This window comes from Rhinolophus sinicus, linkage group LG01 (assembly GCF_036562045.2).
Source record: "Rhinolophus sinicus isolate RSC01 linkage group LG01, ASM3656204v1, whole genome shotgun sequence".
NCBI classification, from domain to species: Eukaryota; Metazoa; Chordata; class Mammalia; order Chiroptera; family Rhinolophidae; genus Rhinolophus; species Rhinolophus sinicus.
The window spans coordinates 52,604,943-52,627,029 of record NC_133751.1 but is presented as its reverse complement, the minus strand read 5'-3'; the positions used below and the strand labels follow the sequence as shown (position 1 = coordinate 52,627,029).

Sequence of the window (22,087 nt, the reverse complement as noted above, 5' to 3'; positions counted from 1 at the left end):
TAGATCATGACATCATTATGCCATTATGGTTTTGACCGTGATGTTCAGCACATAAGGTAGTGGAAATGCTGCCGCTTCTCTGACATTGCCTCAGATCTCACTAACCAAAAGCACCTCTTCTTCCTCTAGATCTTCCCAAGTAGTTCATATCACAATCTCACTCTGAAAGCCTCATAGATATTTGTTTGTGCTTCTGTATCTTCTCCTACCTTTATATCACATCAGAGAGCTTAAGGTATTCTTTGTTGGCACTAAATCTTTTCTCAAGAGGAAGCATGTCTCTGGTAAGCCAATGGCCAAAATATATATATATATATATATCCACAGGCTTCTGCCTCCTGGATGTGGGTGTATGTGTTCATCCCAAGGGAAATGACCCACTGAAAAATTACTTGTTCATTTCAAGACAGTAGTACCATGGGAAAAAGCTCTGAACTAGGAAAGACTTGGTGTTACTCCTGATTCTACCACTAACTAGCTTTGTGAACTGGGGCATGCGTGTAACCTCTCCAAGTTTCAGCATTCTCAACTATAAACTATAGCTGATAATATGTACTCTGCCTATTTCACAGGCTTGTGGAAATCAAAGAGCTAATTTACATAAAACTTTTTAGTGAATTTTGAATCTGTATATATATGAAAAATAGCAAGACATAATACTCATTTATGCAATCAATCTGAATCATGAGGCTTTTTACCAGATTTGTTTTCAGCTTTATTTTTCTTGGTAGTTTGTTTGTTTCTTTATTTATTTAAAACTAGAAAATTGCCTGTTCTTTTCTCTCATATTGACATCGTTTCTTCTATGTACTAAGAGATTAAAGAGGGCGTCTCAGCTGGGAAAGGTGTGGTGTGAAGGGATAATGCCATGGAAAATACCTATAGCTGTTCCACATACCTTTGCTTGTATCCCAGGGATTCCCATTAGTACCTCCCACAGCTTTTCCTTCCATGATACTCATTCTTATGGCCTTTTAATTTTAGCTATGTAATGTCAGTATTTGGTCAAGTCTTTGTTGTCTTCCTCAAATGGTGGTCTACCTCACGTAGAACTATATGTTTTTCTAGAATACTAATGCTAAAGAAAAACTTCTACTCTCTTAGAGATGGGAAAGACTGAGACCTACATGCCTTGTCCAAGGATTTATATAAATTTATAGCAGAGGGAGGATTGAGATCCAGGCTCTGGACTCTCCAGTCTATGTTGCTCCCACTCTTTGTAGTATTTAGAACTCCTCTCATTTCTATCCCTGTTATCTCTTCATTAGCCCAGATTTGAATTTCCTCATGCTTCTGAACATGAAGTAGAAAAAGAAAGCCTAATGTCTTCCTTCCAAAGTGTAGAAGGGTCCTTCTCAGAGAAAGCCCTTCTGCAAAACTTTAAGACTCAGAGTAGGAGTAAGTTTCCAGGATTCACCTATGACAGATATAGAAGTCTTCTTATTAAAAAAAAAAAAAAAAAAAAAAGATGAAATAAAATTGACTTAGAGACTATTAACTATGCTTTAGGCTTAAAAAAATGCTTTGCAGTTATTAACTCAGCTAGTTCTCACAACCAAGTAATGAGGTACCACAACGTCCCCATTTTACACATGAGGCAAACTAGGCAAAGAGAAGTTAAGTAATTTTTTCAAGGTCACCAGCTGGTGAGTCATGAAGTCAAGGTTAAAACATTGGGATCAGACTGCACAGCCTAAGCTCTCATTTACCTTTTTATTCAACACATATTTCCAATACACACTCTTCAAAGCAAAACACAGATTTTCCTGCAGTGGTGGAAATGTGACACAAATTGTTAGGCCCTGACATTCTTTGGCTTCAGGATATTGCCCATCTGAGAAGAACACTGCATCCAGTAATTCTAAGAGGTTCTAGGCTTAAAGCAAGAATTATGTATTTCTTGGGTCAAGGAGCAACTAGGTTTTCCAAAAGGAATTTTTGATAGGCAATGGAACTGTATATATATATATATAAATTTTCATTTAAGCAAAAAAAAATCTGTGTAGGCAGAAATGTTGTTAATCCTTAATCCAGGCTCCACAATGAACATTCATTTTTTTCACTCAAAACCAAAATTTAAAAAAAAAGAAATCAAAGCAAATGGCAGAGACAGCAGGAGGTGATTTGCATAGCCAAAACCATAAGAGCCATAATTGGTTCCAACACCCCTATTGTGTGAATTCCAGAGAATGCTTCAAGTCAGGGGTGTTTGTGGCTAAACAAAATCATGGGAGTGAGAAAACAGTAGAGCAAATAGGGAGAGAAAAATCCATTTATAAGTGGCACCCAAAATTATTCATTTCTAAGTTCCATTGAGAAAAAGAGAGTAATAAGAATAAGAACAAGGGCTTTGCTGTGGCATGGAAAAGAGACCTCTTCTAGGTAAGGGTTGGGATGTGTTGGACTGAAAGTGGGAAAGGAGGGGTCAAGGTCAACTGGTTCCTCCTTGCTATTGGCTAGTTGGATGCAGCCCTGCTGTGAAATGCTAGACAGTCCTAATTCCTGCCTGCACCTCAGTTTCCTACTCCATAAAATGAGGAACTTAGTCTACACAATTCCTAAGTACCTTTTGGTCTGCACTTCTAAGATAAGACTTTCTCAACCGTGAATTTTTCATAGTGACTTGCACAAACCAGACAGTATCAAGGGAAGCTGAGCAATTTTTTGGACAGGAAGCACAAAGGGAACCTTCCTAGCACCAGAGCCCATGTGATACCTCTGTGCAGACCTTTGCTGAGCTCAGCCTGCCCCATCAGATTCTCATACCTCACCAAAGTTTACCACCTCTGGTTTCCTCACCATCAATGCACTCAGCTCATTCAACACGAGGAGGAGAGGCTGGTATTACACAAGAGTACCATGGAAATAATTGGAGTGGAGTTCGTAAGAACATAGTCTTTCAGCCAGGAGACAGGGGAGCTCTTTTCCTCAGGGAAGGAAAGAATGCAATACAATCATGGGAGAGCGGCAGACATCCACCACTCCCACCACCCTCACCAAGGGAGGTCAAAGTGTTTCAGAGGCTGTGGTGATGAGCAAAGACTGTGGTATTGTACCCCAGGACAAGAAGTAATGAGGCTAAGGAGATGAAAGATGGAGGGGAGAGGCAGCCAAGCTATGTTCTCATGAATAGCATATTATACGCGGGAAGAAGAAGAGCAGTATCTAAGAAGACAGAACTCCCATTGATTGCCAAATGCTGATTGAACACTAGCCAGCGATGGGACTACATGATCCTTCTGCTGAGCCTTGGTGAGACTACATTTAGACGTGTCTTCTTGCCCTGCATGTGACTTGAAACTCCTGGCAAAGTGCAAATAACCCAGGTGCCCTATCCACTATAAAGGAAATTACCACTCACCTAGAAACATCAGGCTTGAGTGGCGAATAGAAGAGAACATGGGTGTCTAGGTAGAGAGGAAGAGAGAAACGGTCAGGGAAATGGAAGTGTTCCAAAAACAACTATCACATCATTTTGCTGAGAGTTTGTGTTGCTTATGAGTAAATCAGTTAGGGTGAAATGCCTTAGGGTCCCTGAAAAAAAAAAGGGGGGGGGGCAAGGGAAAAGGATGTTGAGATGCCCTGATCCCAAGAGTAGTTAATAGAAGAAAACACACACACACATACACACATTTCCCAGTGGCCTGGTGATCATTTGAACACCGGATGTAACATATGCATTTCCTGGGACTTTTCCTTCCTAGGTGAGGTTCCCAAAAGTTCTTTTACAACGTCTGTGTTGGATATTTACAAATACCAGGATTTATTCTAATATGCCAAACATGCTGACACCTCGATGCCACTACAATTCCAGAATTCTTGAGAAAAAACATTCTGAACATATCCAAAATGCATTTGGCAGGAGGCCCTGTGGAATGACACAGCAGAATTTCTATGCATTTCACAGCCCGGAATCTGACAAGGGGTTGATCTTTGTGTTCTTCTTTCATTCTCATTTGAAATTCTGGCTTTTCTGTAGGCTAGGTACTCTGAGTGCTTTCAAGTGCTTTCTCTAACTTTTACTCACTAATGGAGCAGAGTAGTATTAGAAAGGTATTGGTAAGTTGGAGAAAAACTGGGTACAGTTAATGCGAATTTAGCTACAAAAATAGAGCAGAATGATCAAGTCAGAGACAACAGTACCTAGAGTTTAGGGCTATAAAACTATTGTTCAAAATCATTATAATTTTTTTACAGATAAAATTGTGGTATTCCCAAAATTATAGCACAATGGTCAGATGAGTTAAAGTGTTATAAAATTCTTAATTTAGTATGTGTTGTTTCTTAAACCAATCTCTCTTTGCTAGAAATTTCTTCCCGTCTCTTGTCCTTCTATATCTAACTTTTACTCAAATTACAAAATGATGCACCTCCCAAGTCCATGACCTAAAATTATGATCAGAATCACAAAAGAGAAATTTACCTGCCTGTACTTGCCATCCACTTGGCACATAGATTCAGGATTAGTGTGAGGAGTTACAAATAGCATAAATTTCAAGCACACACCCAACATTGACACTAAAAGCACTGCGTTAAACTAATGAACTACTCTTACCTGAATATATATACATATATTCAGGTATATATATGTATATACCTGAATATATATATATATATATATGTGACTGTAATTTGTCTTAAAACTATAACCTCATATCTGCATGGCAGAGCTGTTTTATGTCATCCTTCAGCTCTCTCCTAAAAATATAACTGAAATAGTGACAAGTCAGGGGTTCACATCCCTCATTTTATAGATGCTGAAACTGAGGCACAGAAGATTAACCATCTAGCCCCAGTCACCAGACTTCTTTCAGTCCAATGTTCTTTCTATTCTGCCTCTTTCTCTTTCCATGAAAGTCTATACATCTGCATAACCATTTTTGGAATGAGTCTGAAGTACCACGAAAAGAGACAGTGTTGATCAAGTTCAGAAAAATAATGAACACTAAGGCTTTTATGGGTGTAAAGAGGATGCTGGGAAATATATACTCAAGGATGGAAGTGTCCTATGCTCTAGTTTATGTAGTAAGAGAACAATAGAATGTGAAAGAGAAAGAATTGTTGAAGGGAGAAGGAACACAGCCACCTGTCAATCTGTGGGTGTCCTGACTCAAGATTATGGGTATCTTCCCTGGGTCAGGAAGTCTCCAGTGTTTACCTGCCACTCTTGCACAGCCCTTTATTCCATAATTTTATTTTGCTATCAGGAGTGCCTGTTATACTGCTAGGATCCTTGGGTTACCTTCCTAGGCAATCCAGAAGGTGTACCCAAAAGCAGAAATATGATACCTGGACCTCAGAAATTCTATGCAAATTTTAAATAACTCAAGCATGTTTAATTGACATTGTCCTTGGTATTCTGTAACTATTAATACTGTGTATGTTATTCAGTATAACAGGAAAACATCATTACTTATCTGCTTTTAATCATTTAAAAATATTTTAGTAATTTTGTAAATGAAATACAGAATAAAAGGATAGTGAAAAATGACATTATCAAAACTTTTAATAAGAATTTTAGTATAGTAAGCCTAAAATTTGTTTCGTTTTCATGATTTTAGATGCACACGTACAGGCAAAATGGGAAATATCCTCTGAATACCATTAACTGCTCATGGGCGACATACAATGCAATATGAGATACAACCATCTTGAAATATTGATTTCAAATATGTTCCAGCTTATCATTACTTCCGATTCTTTATCTTGCATTTCTGTTATCAAAATGTAATACTTGAAAAATTTTTGGAACAGTTGATGGCTCATAATTTTGTTGAAAAGATGACCATATTCTTTGCTCCAAAAGTGCAAAATATTTTAGTTTTATATTTATAACCAATTGGAATGACCAATTCAATGAGTTAAATTTCTACATAATCTGTTTTCTTCCAATTATCTTTGATACACACCTATGTCTAGCATTTGTCCACTTGTGAAGCATATTGGGTAAATTTTGATGCATAAGAATCATTACAGTTAAAGAATACTGTCACATGTCCCTTTAGAAAAATAGGGTGGTCAGGTTCTTGCCCCAAAAATTTACATGGCAAAATTCCCGTTGAACAATTTATTATTTAACAGAAGCATATATCCTTTTCATCTTTAGAAACTATACTGCTTAACTACTGAGCCTTTTGTTTGAGAAAATTCATCTAGGATATAATCACAGGAAGACGCAGTCTGAGATTTAAATTACACAATGCATTTCACCTTTATCGTTAGAGTCCAAAGTGGCACTCTTTATAGTCATCTTCTGATTTAACAATTTTGAAACATCTTCCTCTGTCAATTTCAATCTCTTTGCCATTGTCAGGAGAAAATGACAAATTCTGAATTCTTAAGAAAACCTAAAGGCAGACTCTAAAGATAAATATCTCATATTATGCTATACCTTCTTGAAAGGTGATGTAATACTTTGAGCCCCACAGTAGGAAAACTGGATAATTATGCAATAGGAAATTCCTTTCATCACCCTCTAGGCTTCTCATGGTATCATCTTTCTAGGCCAGTTGTCCCACAGAACTATAATGAAAGCCACTTATTAATTTTAAACTTTCTAGTCAACATATAAAATATAAAAGAAACAGGTAAAATTAATTCTAATAGATTTTATTGAATTTGCGATATTATCTAACATGTAATCAACATAAAAAATTATTAGTGAGCTATTTTACATTCTTTATTTTTATTCTAAGTCTCTGAAATCTAATATGTAATTTGCACTTGTAGAACATCTCCGTTTTGAATAGCCACATTTCAGGTGCACAGTAGTCACATTTAAATAATGGCTACCATATTAGACAGCAGAGTTTTGGACAATTCCACCATTCTTCCTTTTTTAAAAAAATTTAGTCTTTTGTTTTTTTGGCTCACTGGAATTTGTTGGTAAGTAAAGTAATTCCTAGAATGGTAAGAAGAGAAAATGTCTCAACATATGGAAAAACAAAAGCACTAACTTTCCATACTGAAGTTTAGATTTAAAAAAGGACCTAACAGATCCTATGATAAATGCAAGAAATACATTTTATTCTTTTTTTTTAAGTAGTTTTGGAACACTTAAAACTCAACAATAAGAGAACAAAGATGTTGATTAAAAAATGGGCAAGGCCCTCACTAAAAAAGGTACGCGTACAAAAAATAAGCACATGAAAAGATGCTCCACGTATGTTCTCAGGGAAATGCAAATTAAAACAATGAGATACCACTACACACCTATTAGAATGGCCAAAATCCAGAACACTGAGAACACCAAGGCTGGTGAGGGTGTGGAGCAACAGGAACTCTCATTCATTACTGAGGGAATGCAAAATGGCACAGTCTCTTAGCATGACAGTTTGGCAGTTTCTTACAAAACTAAACATTCTTACCACACACTCCAGCCATCTCGCTCCTGGGTATTTACCCATAAGGAGTTGAAAACTTATGTCCACACAAAAACTTGCATACAGTTGTTTATAGCAACTTTATTCATAATTGCCTAAATTTGGAAGCATTGAAGATGCCCTTCAGTAGTTGAATAGACAAATAAAATGGTACATCAAGACAATGGAAGATTTTTAGCACTAAAAAGAAATAAGCTATTAAGCCATGAAAAAATATGGAGAAACCTAAAATGCATATTACTAAGTGAGAGAAATCCATTTGAAAATACGACATACTGTATGATTCTGGATATATGACATTGTGGGAAAGGCAAAACCATGGAGACAGTAAACAGATTGCCGGATGCTAAAAGAGGTTGCCAGAAGTTTTTGGGAGAGAGGGATGAATAGGTGGAGCACAGAGGACATGTAGGGCATTGAAAGTATTCTGTATGATACAATAATGGTGGGTACATGCCATTATGTATTTGTCCAAACCCATCGAATGTACAACACCAAGAGTGAATGCTATCACAAAGTGTGGGCTTTGGGTAACAATGATATGTCAATGTAGCTTCCTCAATTGTAACAAATGTACCACCCTGGCGGGATGTTGAGAATGAGGGAGGTTATGCGTGTGTGTAGTTAGAGGCTCTGCGGGAAATTTCTGTTCTATCCTCTCAATTTTTGCTATGAACCTAATATTACTCTAAAAAAAGTCTTAAAATTAAAAAAAAAAAAAGTTTTTTTTTCTTTCACTTCAGAAGACCTCTAAGAGAGAACAAAAGTCATGAAGTACCAATCATACATATGGTTAGAACTGCTCAAAAAAAGAAAAACAAAACAAAAAACAAAACAAAAAAACTATAGTTGAATCCAAAGTGCCTTAGTGGTATATCAAGGATTAACAATTCCATTACTTTTTATTTTTATTTTTATGGAATCATTGTATCAATCGTTTCATTTTGGGGGGAATCCATCGCCTAGATTTTAAGGAATGAGAATTGCAATCTTTTGGGACCTCTTATTTAAGCTGAACCTGCCACTCTATATGAATATATATATACATATATATTCATAAAGGGATGACATTTATACATAGGAAAACAAACTGATATCTTTAAATACTATATATTATATATAATGTTATCCTATAAAGTTACTTGTAAATCCAAGGTATTAAATTGCTTTAATGCCATCTAATGTTAGCTCATAAAAGAACGAGCTTTTTCATTTCTTTAATAAAATAAACCATTTTGATAGTAGATATTTTATTGTATCTATGTATATAATTGATTGGTGATGCTTAACACTGAGTTTAAAGGAGAACATGCCTAGAGCTCACCATCTGCAATTTTGTTCCCACACACAGCCAGGTAATATGCATCCCAGCCCCACAGTGCTGAGCAGGTTATGGCAGAGCATCACGGGAAGGTCACTAAATTAGACATCAGAAACATCTGCAGTCGGATTCCTGTTCCAAAGAAAACTCATTCTGACCTCAAAATATTAAATCTGTGAGTATTTCAGGTATCAAATGAAGATATCTTCCAGGTCTTTCCAACATCACAGATTGGCTAAAATAAGAAAATAATGATTATTTTGTTCTGAGATGAGAAGCATCGATATTTGAACCTCTTTTAATGTTTTCTCAGTATCTTTCTCTTCCTCGATGATTAAAAATAAAGCCAATGGATGGACGGACACACACACACTCCATCAACACCATTTCTCAATGACTTTTTATTTAATTTTTAATTTTATTGCATGTCTTGGCAAACATAAGTGACTTGTAGATTTGCCTGGCTCACCAAAAGCCCGTAACACAAAATACCAAAAGACAAGCAAACGAAGTTTTAAAAAAAAGTATCACATCTAAAGTACTTTTCAAGAACATTAATAAAGTATATAAAACATTTGATATTTACTTAATTTTTGTACAATTATAAAAATAAAAAAAAAAACCCTTTATCATTCAACATCCCACATACTGTATTAGGGTAATATTAAGAAAACAAAATGTAAATGGATTTAATGAACAAAGTTCTATTCTCCATTTCTGTTTCTAACCACCTCCAAACAAAAAACTATCCAGTTTTCAGCTAATTGCATTGAGCTGAGGCCTCAAGAACTCCATTCAGCCCACTCCTATTTGTTTGTCCTTAATATTCTCTTACCCCATTGTCCTAGCGACTCATACACTCAAAGAGCATTAAATTTCCAGCAGGACATGAAGCCAGTAGTTACACTTAGGCTTGGCTAATGGCAAACCTAAGAGATACAGTACAGGCATTTCTGAGTCCCTAGTGCCATCTGCATAGTGCTGAAATAGCTCAGAAGTCCTTATGTTTACTCAAATTCTCAGGACAGTAAAGAAAGCCTTTTGTCCTCCCAGCTTTGCCAAGGCACAGCTTTCACTTTTCCCCTTAATAGGTTTTCAAAGCTGCATGCTTGTTCTACAAATTAGCAGTGCTTATTATCAGTTAAGCACTATGAAACTTTGAAATCAAGGACTCACTCTCTTTAACATACAAAATAAAAATAATAATAAAAAACGATAACTTTCCCTTCCCCCATCTTACAATTATGATTTTTTTTTCTTATTTGACATTGTAGTCTTACTAACTGATGTTTCCATGAAAATATAAAAACAATAATAATAATAATAATAATAATAAAAAAGGTGTCAGTTGTGGTTCTTGAAAATCTGGTATTCCCAAAAGAAAAAAAGTAATTGAAACACAAAATATGCAATTTCACACGCAAAACATATATACACTTTTCAGATGAAACTCATACATTACATTTTAAAGCCATATTAGCCCTTTTGCACTTTAAAATAAAAATAGAAGCTTATGTGCAATGATAGCCTTTTACCAGAAAGTACGAGAGGATTTTAGAGCTCATTAGAATGTACAAACAATATTTTTCTTATAGTTGGGAAAAAAATGCTACAAAGTATGTTTCTGAAAGATAGAGGAGAATGTTTTCATTTACATGTTTTCCCAAAGTTTGAAGATAACTCTTTGTTTATGTGGTTCAAGCAACAGCTTCCATGGAAGGCTTATCCCCTGAACTGTGGGGACATTTTGATGCCTATGCACAGCCCAGAAGAAAGATGGATGGGGAATTGGGTTCTCACAGTTACTTTCCAACAAAGTGAAGCTCTTATTCATAGAAAAAGAAAAGTGATATCGTGATGCAACTGATGCCACAGAGGAAAATTAATCTCATAGTTTTATATTTTTCCAAATCACTACTCCTATTTTAAACCTTGAGGAAAGATAGATAAATAAGTCTCTACATGGCAGAATTTTATACAATATAAGTATCTTTAACAGAAACATTTACCAAACAGTATTATCTATGTTTCAAGAGGTCTTCCAAGAATTTCAGAATTTCAATTCATGGCTCACTGAGACCTCTTACTGCTTACTGGAGATTCAGTATTTCTATATAATACCTGCTTTTCCTGGATATTCTTAATAGACATTACAACTTCACTGTAAGAACTATGGCATTCATCCCAATCAACTCAACCTTAATTCTATCAAGGGTAACAAATATGTAATTGAGTTAGTCAAGCTACTAGTGTTAGGTTGGTGCAAAAGTAATTGTGCTTTTTGCAATTATTTTTAACTTTTAAACTGTAATTACTTTTGCAGCAATCTAATCAAATTTAGTTTTAAGGCTTCTATAATGGCAGCAAATATTTTCCCTATAAATACTAAGAGATCAGGTATCTGGCATTAAATTTGAGGGAATTGCTGATACTATCCAGATACATGATAATAGTTGTTTTTAAACTGGCTGCCATGGACCTTTTAAGAATTTTAGCTATGACCCACATTCCCCACTACCAACCAAAAGCAAAAGAGGACATTTCCTTCCTTGACTATGTGATAATGTGAATATGAACTTTTTCTTGTAATTGGATTAAATAACCCCAAAGTGAACCAGCATCACTAGTAGGGATGCCAGTAACATAAAATACACCAACACAGGGAATCATGTACATATGTATACAGTCTCACCCACATAATAAGCAATGGTCAATACAAGTGGATCTATCCACAGATTTGATGTGGCATGTGTTTCGCATCAAAAGAACTGAAGGGACATATACATCGTTGTCATTCACATGTACCATCAAGCTGTAAATATGTATTACCATACATGGTACCCCTTGAGAGAAGGGGAATATATATAGATAAGCCACCCAAAAGAAGTAAATTAAAAAAAAAATTGATAAGTGCAACTCAATTTCCTTTCCTTTAAATTACATTTTAAACAATACTCAATGCCCCCCACTCAAAAAATATATACTGTATATTTATATATTTATATATATAGTCTTAGACTATAAGGGTGAAAATGCTTTATAAAAGTCAATGAGAGATCTCTGCAGCCTAAGAAGATACCCACTGCTTTTTTGCTCACTTCTACCTAGCCATGACAACGTTAGTCCTGCAAGCAACAGATTTGAAGGCTTAAAGCCAGAATCAGAGACCAGCTTGGACAGTAGGTAAAAGGTAGCTTCTTACTTCTCCTTCCCTTAAGAAACCAGACTGAGAAGAGAAAGGAGATAGTGAGAATGCTTGGAAGGTCAAACAGTAGTGCCTTGTAGGGGGATGGGCAGATGGGAAGCGAATGGAAAGAGCTCACACGGCAGGGCTCACTCGCCCTCCTCTTTGATACGCTGTTGCTTGTTGCGACGAGCATCCATGTCAAAGTTGAAGTCATTCCACTCATCTCGAGGTGGGAAGGAGATGGTCTGGCGGAGAGTGAAGCGCACGGCGTCAATAACACGCTCACCCCGGGTCTCACTGGAGCCCACACTGACTGTAGAGGTACCACTTGGGGTCCGCAGGAGGTGGGGAGGGGACGAAAAATCGTGGAGCTGCCGGTGGTCCAGGATGCCCTTCCAGATGACATGTCGGAATTGCTCAGGGATTTTTAGACTTGCCAAATCCTGTGCGATAGGAAAAGAAGTCAGGGAGAATTAGGACAAAGAGACAATTGACATTTAGTCTATACCATTTTGTCATTTCCCAGTACTCTGGTTTAAATGACCTGAATTTATTGATCCCTAAATTGGAAAATGAAATTAGTTCTCCGATAACCTTTGGCATTATATGTAACTAAGCACAAAGGTACAGCCTTTAGGTGCCATCTCTGCTTGTGGATAACACTTTACTCATTCCCTACGGGTCTCACTTCTTTCGTTAGTAAAATGGGGACAGTAGTTAGATCAGAGAGCAAAAATCCAAAAACAAAAACATAAAGGTACCTTCCGACTCTCAAATCTACATGGCTCTAGTCACTAGAAGAAAGGTATTAATGGAATGTCACCAGTACTCAAATGAGGAGATGAGGAAAAAAAAGGTTACTATCAGGTATTGAACATTTTCTACGTGCCAGGCACTGAACTAATTATTTGTATTCCTGACCTCATTTAATGCTCAGATTAGTGGTAGATATTATTACACCTACTTTTAGATAGGAAAGCTGAAGGTCAGCGAGGTTGACAAGTCTAAATTTACACAAGTAAGTGAAGGAATTGGGGATGCAGGACAGCCTCTGAGCCTAAAACAGCCCTAATGGCCAAAAGATTTCTTGGTATTTGGATAAATTAGGGTATCAAAATGCAGAGTATATGCCTATGTTCTCTGGATGGGAGTAGAAGGCATTACAAATATGGTAGATTTTAATAACTGTGGTGGCATCTCTTACATTAATCTACATTAGCTCTTCTTCATTAGCTTGTTTCAGTGATGGCTCATATTTTTTTATGGAGCAGTGTGATGGGTAGAAAGAACATTGTGCTTCCTGTCAGAAGACCTTGGCAGAGAGAGTCTTCTTCTGTCACTGACTGGCTCTAGACCTTTATCAAGTCACTTATTCTCTACTGGCCTCATCAGTAAAATGGGACACAATTCCTTTTCAGGACAACACATATCGTGGACTCATATGTAAATGTGGATATAAAAGTACTTTGCAAAGTATAAAGCATACTCTATAAATCTTACCATTTGTATTATTACTGCTGTAGTAATAATATAATTAACCGATCCTTGCATCCTAGAAGGGATATTTAGGAAAACTCCCAAATTTAACCACATTCCTTTTCCAGGAAGGGACGCCAAATGATTTAGACTGGTGTGGTGAAACACGCTGAAAAAGCGGTGTCTATTTCCAGTAATGAGATGGCAGAAGCTGAGGTGAAGATGCAGAAATTAGATAGCTTCCAGTATTTCCCAATACAGAAATTTGCAGTGTGGGTAGCCCAATTTCTTATTCTAATAGAAGAATACATTATAAAAAGGGTAACCCACAAACAGGTAAGTGAACATAGCTCCTTCCCCTTCTGAAACTGCCAGAAGGTCCAAAACTCTTTGTAAACTAGGCTCCATTAATCTACATGCCTGGATAGATTTTAACTTGTAATTGACAGGTGAGAGAGCAGTGGCCCAGAGATTGACACAAGACCTAACCAACTCCAGCAGAAATGTACTTGTGGAGAGCATCTACAGGTCCTAATAGCCCAGGGAGCAGCCTAGCACACTCCCCAGTGGGGACAAGTTAGCAAACAGAAGCTATAACGGTAAAACTAATAGGAAAGGGACAAATTCACTGTTCCATCCTGTAGGGCTCTCATGCACAGGGCAACTCTGTTCTCTGTACTGAACGGACGTTATTGTAGTTATCTGAAACCTGTCAGAACTCACTCCTAAAGCTTTCTTTATAGTTTTCCCCTATAATTTATTCCAACAGGGAGCAGCAGCCACGGGTGATTTATGGTGTGTGGAAGGGTGAGGGTGGGCACAGGGGCAGCACAGCATATACTTGTCACCATGGGACTGGGGCATTCTCATGCTGCAAGGGCATCTCTAGTATCGGTGCTCAAGGGGGGTGGGGTGGGGAAGGTCCCAACTACAGAAGCAGAAGCAGAGGCAGAGTGTATCTTCCTCCACCAGTTCAAAGGGCCCTCTGGAAGCTGGAAGAGAGGATAGTAAACCCCAAAGACAGCAGCATGAAGGGCAGACTGGGAGGAAAATCAGATTGCCTTAAACCAAAACAATATGAGCTCCCATGTGAGCAATAGCTCAAGATGTACTGTAGGAAGCAAGAAAAGTCCCCTCCCATCCAGCTTGCTCCAAAAGACAAACCAAAGAATGTCAAAGCCAGAAAAGAGAGATTTTGAACCCGGTTTGGTGAACTGTGGCCCAGAAAAGCAAAGTGATAACCCCAAGTTCTCATTACTACTAAAAAGCAGAGTTTGGACTTAAAACCATGACCAGTGATCTTTCCCAATGATCAGGGATGTCTGGGCCTTATTCTCATACAACTGAAAAGGAATGAACTCCTCTCACTGAGAGGAACAGCTGAATTCCCCTTAAGGTCCTACTTTAAGGAAAGGCAGAAAAAGCCAATTCATAGAGTTAAAGACAAGAAGTTGACACCTCAGGGTTCTCGTCCTGATTCTGTCATCAACTCATCATGGACAATGACTATATTGTTGTCTCTCCATGTTTTAGAGTGTGAATAATATCACCTGCTTCCTGCTATCTTCCCTGGGATCTTACAACAATTAATGAGAACATCCAAAAGGCTTTCTGAATTCTTTAGAGAGTATAGATTTTTTGAGGTGAGAATTAGATCTCCTCTTTCTCACTCTGTATATAGCATGCATGCGATACACAATTGAGTGATCAAACAAGCTGAGGAAGATTGATTGCTAAGCTTCTCATATCTACAGGCTGAGGCCTGGGAATCTTTCTAATAAGGTCATGGATTCCATCAAAATGGCGGATTGGGGGTATGACAAAAACAAATTTTAAGACCAGGGGGATTGAACTACAAGGTGGATGTCACCAGAGGGAGGAAATGAAGAAATAAAACTCAAGAGAAAATGCTAACAGTTACTTACATCCATGGAGTAATGCTCAATCTGATAGATGGTGGTCAGCCCCTGGGTCGTGAAATAGTCCAGACATGATGAACAGCCCAACCTCGCTAAGAAACTGCAGAGGGAGGAGGGAAGAGGAAGGAAGAAACAGAAAAAGAAAGTTCACCCCAACTGCATTGGCGAGATAAAGGAAAACCCAACATTTTGCCCTGGGATGCCGTACAGAGGAGACTAGGGGCAGGTAAAATATATGTGGTCCTTGAATTAGAGGTTTGGGGTTGATTAGTAACTTCAACTTTAGGTCTATAAAAACTAAAATCAACTCTAAGGATTCCTGCAGAGCAGTGATTTTCAAATGGTGATTAAATTCTAAGGATTCTATATAAGTGCCTTAGGAGTCATTGCATGGAGTGAAAGAAAGGGGTCTAGTGGTCACGTTCTCAGCCCTCTTGCCTCCTGGCTCCTCACTTCAAAAAGAGTATCTCTACTTTAAGTGTTTTGTATTTGGGGGTTCTGAGAATGGAACCTGTCCTTAGGATAGGTTCATGAGACTAAGAAAATATTGTAGGCCACTATACTATCAAGTCATTAACGCTTTTTGATTTACGTCCTCTTCAGAATACAGACTCCCTTCTTTTTACTGCTGGTCTCAAACGGAGGATGCCAGCACCATCACAGAGCCAGAGCTGGGTGGAAGAAGCCATCCACTTGGCCATCCCTCTGACTGATACTGCCAGTTCTATTGCATCAATGACATGAAGATTGACACATATTATTCCAGCAGCTGAATGAAAGAACCATTCTACGCATGAAGCAGAGGCAGATGATGCTGCCCTAGGCATGAGATTTGGGCACCTACTCTTGCCTCCTTGGTATACAGAGCTTTCTGACTCCATGCATTTCTCTCTTCTTGCTATCTGAAATCCCCTGTCTCAAGTGTACCTATTTCTCATATAGCAAAGCAGCAGAGGCCATCAGGTTCTTGAAAGTCCCTGTCATTTTTGCTAACATCAAAATCTTTTTGGGGACATCCAACTCCAAAATAATGATCCCATGTTGGCTGAGAGCTATGAGGCCTAGAGAGCAAGAAAGGGAGCGAGATAGCAAGTTTACTGCCCTTTTGGGAACCCCAGCCCTGAGCACCAATTTGAAGGCCACAATTGAGAGTGTAAACATATGAGGGAGGAGGGAGGGAGCAAGTGAAGATGGAGGAACAGGCATGAAAAACCGAATGCCTATAAACTCACACTTTCACTTTTTCCCATATTGATTATACTGGTGTTCCTTGATTAAATATTGTTGACCACTCTATAGATCAGAGATAATAGAGAGGCTGAACTTAAAACATAGGGCTGCTTTCTTTCTTTCCATCTGTGCTATCAACTTTGGACAGTGTCCACCCTCCACCACCCAGAGATGTTTAGGACAGGCCCCCAGGGGCACATGCGTGGACTCACCTGACAAGGCTGCAATCTGTGGGGTACGGAGGTGGGGGGGTGCAGTGGGAGGTGGATGGCATGGAGAGTGGGGGAGGGAGGGCCTGGGTGGGGCTGAGTCCATTCATGTCTCCAGCCATTGGCATGTGGGTGCCCATCATAGGAACTGAACAGAAGCAGGAGGAACAGAGAGGGTTACTGCCGTCATCACGTACCAGCATCCTAGTGGTCCACATTGCCTGGTTTAATGTTACCAAGGGCCTAATATACCAGGCTTCCTTTTTAGTTTCATCTCTCACTACACCCCTTCAAGCCCCCTACATCTCGTTGATCAAAAGAATCACCAAACTCCAAACTAATCACACACCTCTTGACCTTTGTACATTCTCTTAGGACAATCTCTTCCCACTCCTTTCTGATGCTCTATCCAACGGCTCATTGCTCCTGATGTTAACATTTTCCTCCTTATATTTGCCTTCATGGGTTATATGACTATTTCCCTCACTAGACTAATCTCTTCAAACATGGAGATTACACCTTGTACCTGACTAGATCCCCACAGATCCTAGCACAGTGCCTGGCACAGAGCAGATGCTCAGTAAACTTAGGTAAGTGAAAAAATGAACAAATCTCTGAATGAAAGAGTGATCTTTCGAACATTTGCTCGAGAATAGGAAGATTTATTGCAATATTCATAGGAAACCATAACCTAATAAGAAAAAATGCAATAAAAACTCCCAGCTCTTTCTTATGGCCCATTTCAGGATTGTATTTGGGAACACCACCAACACTGATGGTTTTTTTACTAAATTATAAACTGTACACATTCACTTATAGAGAAGAAAAGCTTAATATCAATAATATTTATGAAACAAATTTTGTTTTCTGGTGAAAAAAAAAAGAGCAAAATAACATATCTACAAAAGACGAATGTAATTTGCTTCTGCTTCAGTGAATAGTAAGGTGCCAAAGGAGAAACTCCTCTGCCACTGCCTAGATAGCTAAAAGGAGCACAGGCCTATTGTGTCTTGTTGGCTTCCCCTCTGAATTTCCTGATGACAGCAGCAGAAAATTGTGAAGTATAAATAAGAAAAAGTAGGCAAACTGTGTTACACAAATGTGAAGGATCGTCAACATTATTACTGTTTCATCGTCCCAAGAAATAGTTAAGGACTTAAGATGTCACAAGAAAGCAAATAAAGGAAATATAAATGGTTCCTTTTCCTTTTATTGTCAAACTAGTAGACCTGTCCAAGGGTCAGGTTTTGAGTCTTAAAATGCCATTTATCACTAGAGAGAGAGCAGTCTGGCTCTAATGTGTTTATTGCCACATCTTCATCTCATTAAAATTTGAACTTGTGCCATCAGGCCATACAGAGTCCCACTGCTAGCCTCCTTTAATTTCTTTAAGAAAGTCCAATCTGTTCAAGGCAACAGTAAAATACAAGTTTGAAGGCTTGATAAAAATGATGAAAGATTTCAAAAGACAAAATTGAGGCACTGTTTTATGAGGATTACAGGATTCATGTACAGTATTCTGGGGTCCCGCATCCCTGAGGATATTATACAACCTTCTGCATTTTACCATCCTTTCTCTCTCTCTCTCTCTCTCTCTCTCTCTCTCTTTCAAGATTGGTATCTACTTTGCTAGATTAAGTTCTAGTGGACAAGATAATTATATTTACAACAAAACTATCCACTTGGAGGATCAATTCTCACATTGTCTCTTCCAGTTATACTTAGTTGTTACGAGGAATCTGTGTGTAAATAAATAAAAGGGAAACTCCTTTCTCTATATCAGTTCATTAATGACTATTAATAGAATAGAGTACACAAGTTGAGAAGACCAAGATATTAGGGACACAGAATCATAAAATGATAAATGTCCAGAGTGATAATTTTATGAATGGAAAACTAAGCATTAGAGCAGAGAGGTGACTTGTCCATAGTTATATAGCCCATATTGCACTAGAGTCTGGACTACAATCTATTTCTCTAGATTTTAAGTCCACCACACCATGCTACTTCCCACATGTTGGATATATTTCCATTTGACTATCTCAAAGGATGTAGGAGGTGAGTCTTCATCCATGTTGACAGGAAATGGACTGTTCTTTCCACAGAGATCCCTATCCCTACTAAAAGAACAGCCTTCTTCATCTCTACCAATGCACTTTATAATGAACCACACATCTCAAAAGCGAGAAAAAGTTCATTGTGAGAAACCAAGCCACTCAACTTTGATCTGTTCTGTCCCACGGTGCCCCTCACTTAGCTCTGAGCAAGCCTTTCCCCCTTCCCAGAGCAGAGAATTCCTCTGTCACTAGCCCTGCCAGTCCTTCAGTTGCCCCTAAAGGGAGTCGCGCTTACTGTTGGCTCCCATGCCATCGGGAATGGTGGTGGGAGTGAGGGCGTTGCGCTGCTGAGGGTTGATAAGCTGGCTCACAGATGGCAGCTTGTTCATGCTGTTCATTTTGTTCAGAGGTGGGGAGCTGTTACCGTATGAAGACTGAGACTGCATCGAGGTCCTAGGAACACAAACATTGGAATGATAGTGAGCACAGGACACTGAAGAGTGGGGAGTGGTCATTTACAACAGGTCTCAGATTAAAACATGGCTTTAAACTGTACACTTGCAAAAATATTCCTCTAGAATCAATGACAAGAAATTATCTGAGTTTCTAGCTGAAAACTTTTCCTGACTAGGGAGGGATCACAATGCTATCACCAAGTTACATTTTTCCTGAATGTGCAGAGTACAACGTTGAATATCTTCCTAAAGCATCTCTTTTGTGAGAGGGAACAAAATTGCATCCTCCCTTTACTCTATTTTTTTTTCTCCATCCCTTTCCCTTCTCTTGTCCATCAACTCAAACAAATTTAAAAATCAATCTGGGAAAAATAACTGAATGGAGACCCAAAGGCTTATGAAAGATACGGAGATGCCAAGCTCAAATGGCAACAGAAGCATTTCATTTGTAGTTTCCTAGGCCATTTGGGATAACACAGAAAATCATTACAAAGACAATCAAACAAGGTCTTTGGCAGCAGACCCTGCTTTTATGCAGAGGTGCCAACATGGAAACATGGTGTGTCATCTTAGACGTTCACGGGCCATAAAACAAGCCATGGGAATGCCAACAGCTTCTCTAAGCAGGAGAACCCTGGAGTCCAAACAACTGTTTGTTGATTTCCCATGAGTCTCCCAGGAGACAGAGGAAAAAAAAGTCGATTCAGCATAACTTCAATTTGGAAATTTACTAGAATTTGTTTGTCATACTGTGCATTATATTAAATGTGATGTTCCGTACTCAACTGCCATATCTGACTTTTTCTTTGACTACAGAACTAGTAGTGTCTACTAGAATCAGGGCAGGATATAAAGTCAGAAAATGAAAGTTTAAGTTTTCCTCTGGCGTATATTAGGAAGCTATAAGTCCATGTGCAAGCCACTAAACATTCTGCCTTTGTTTTCTCACAAGAAAACTATATAAACTAAATACATATACATTTATTGCAAGAATTATATGTTAGAGGTAGGAAAACTAATGAGAAATGGCCCCATATTTGAGAAGCTCACAGATACATGGGGATAATAACCCAACCTACCTTGTAAGGCTGTGGTGAGAACTGAAAAAGTTGAGGAAGAACTTTATAGACTATATGACATTTACAGTGAGCAAGTATTGCGTCCATAGAATGAAAATCGGAATTGAGCATGCGTCTAACCTATGATAGGAAAAAACTCTCCTACTAGACTTTTCAAATGAAATGTATTATTTTCTTCCTGTTTGCCTCCTCCTTGCTGCAGACATATTTATATTAAAGGAGAAAGAAAAAAGAAATATTTCCTTGAGTTTTGTTTGCATATGTATCTGGGTGTGTGTGTAAACACACAACTATATATAAAATACAAATTTTGAAGGCTCTATAAATGAACCAAGGTTCCAAACAAACATGGTATAATAATGTTTGAAAACATAATAAAAAGTGGTTCTAGCACTTGAGTAGTATGCTTGGTCTTTGAGGCTGCCACTCTGTTTTCCACAAAACAGGGTTAGCCTCAATCCGTATCACGAAGAGCCACAGCTAGGGGAATTCAAACAATATGCTATATACACATTTGCATAAATGTGCATGACAATTAATGGACAATTAACAATTTTGCTGCATATTACTATCTGTAAGGTAGGAAGACATTGCTTTTTCTCTTTAGCTCTTCTCAAGAACTTACAATTATAGATCCATGTTGTATAAACAGGTGTTTATATAACAAACCCTCCCAACTGTAAGATACTTCAGGTTATCAAGCTCTCCTTTAGCCATTTTCTGAAAGAGTCTCACATCCCTGTAGAGGAGAACATGGTATTTCAGGGCAGGAATGGGCAGAAATTATTACGCCTAGTATACAGATGGGTAAATATAAGGCTCTAAGAAAAAATGTGCCTAAGTCACACATTGCCAAATGGTGAGTAGAGAAGAGTCCTGGCTGCTAGCCCAAGAGTCTTTTTCTTTCATTCTGTGGTACCGTCCCAGGAATAAGATAGTGGTGTACATTAGGTTAGAATCAAGAAATAGGTGAAGTGGTAAGAGAAATGTGATAGAGCAGGGAATAAGAGATGTAGTAAAGGGAGCCCCGCCACCCCCACCCCAGCTATCATCAAATCTACTCCATCATGTCTAAGAGTCAGCACATCTGGACATACTTAAGGAAATCTGTAAGTCCATATCAAAGTGCAAGAAAGCACAACAAGCGAAGTGGCCAAGAGACGTTCTGCCAGGTGCTTCTTCTAGTTTTGCCATCACAAATTACCTAAGGCACATAGTGGCCCTGACTCCAGAGGCAGGTTGATCCTTTGTGACCTAAAGAGCTTTCTATCTTTCTCTCCCATTCCCCCAAATCAGTCAAATGTACAACAAGAAGTTATGGAATCATTGCTTGAACCATTAATGTCCACATCAGGAAAATAAAGCTATATTTAAAAGCTTTGCATTTTCCCTGGACCCTCAGTTACAGTAAATGACTTCTTTCAAATCCTGTTAGAATTCTCTTTTCCCTTTTCCTTTGTGGTCTTTATTTTGATCATTTTATTAATTTGTTTATTATAAGCCACCTAAACTATTTTTGAGGAAGGTAGATAAGATACCACAGATGAACAAAGAAGGAACATGAATTTTGGAGTCAACCGAAACATCTGGGTTTACCTTCTAGAACTGACACAAATTCATTGACTTTGATGATATGAAAGTCTCTTGAGTCTCATTTTCTCAATCTGTAGAACAGGCATTATACTCATTCTAGAAGAGTTGCTATGAAGATTAAATTAGATTATATAAGAGCCCTGGATTGTCCTATAATTTGTAGGTGCTCAAGAAACATT

General features: G+C 38.2%; 1 protein-coding gene across 4 annotated transcripts in view; it reads right to left on the bottom strand.

Moving 5' to 3' along the window:
* Positions 1 to 9,113: 9,113 nt before the first annotated feature.
* Positions 9,114 to 22,087, bottom strand: part of TP63 (tumor protein p63) — a 221,884-nt gene continuing 208,910 nt past the window's right edge. For all 4 annotated transcript variants that reach the window (XM_019743157.2, XM_019743154.2, XM_019743156.2 and 1 more), the window contains 4 exons: positions 19,077 to 19,234; positions 16,728 to 16,872; positions 15,292 to 15,385; positions 9,114 to 12,333 (listed from right to left, as the gene is read on the bottom strand). In XM_019743157.2, coding sequence (XP_019598716.1) covers positions 12,037 to 12,333; positions 15,292 to 15,385; positions 16,728 to 16,872; positions 19,077 to 19,234 — 694 coding nt within the window. In that variant the 3' untranslated portion in view covers positions 9,114 to 12,036. The remainder of the gene's footprint in view (positions 12,334 to 15,291; positions 15,386 to 16,727; positions 16,873 to 19,076; positions 19,235 to 22,087) is intronic.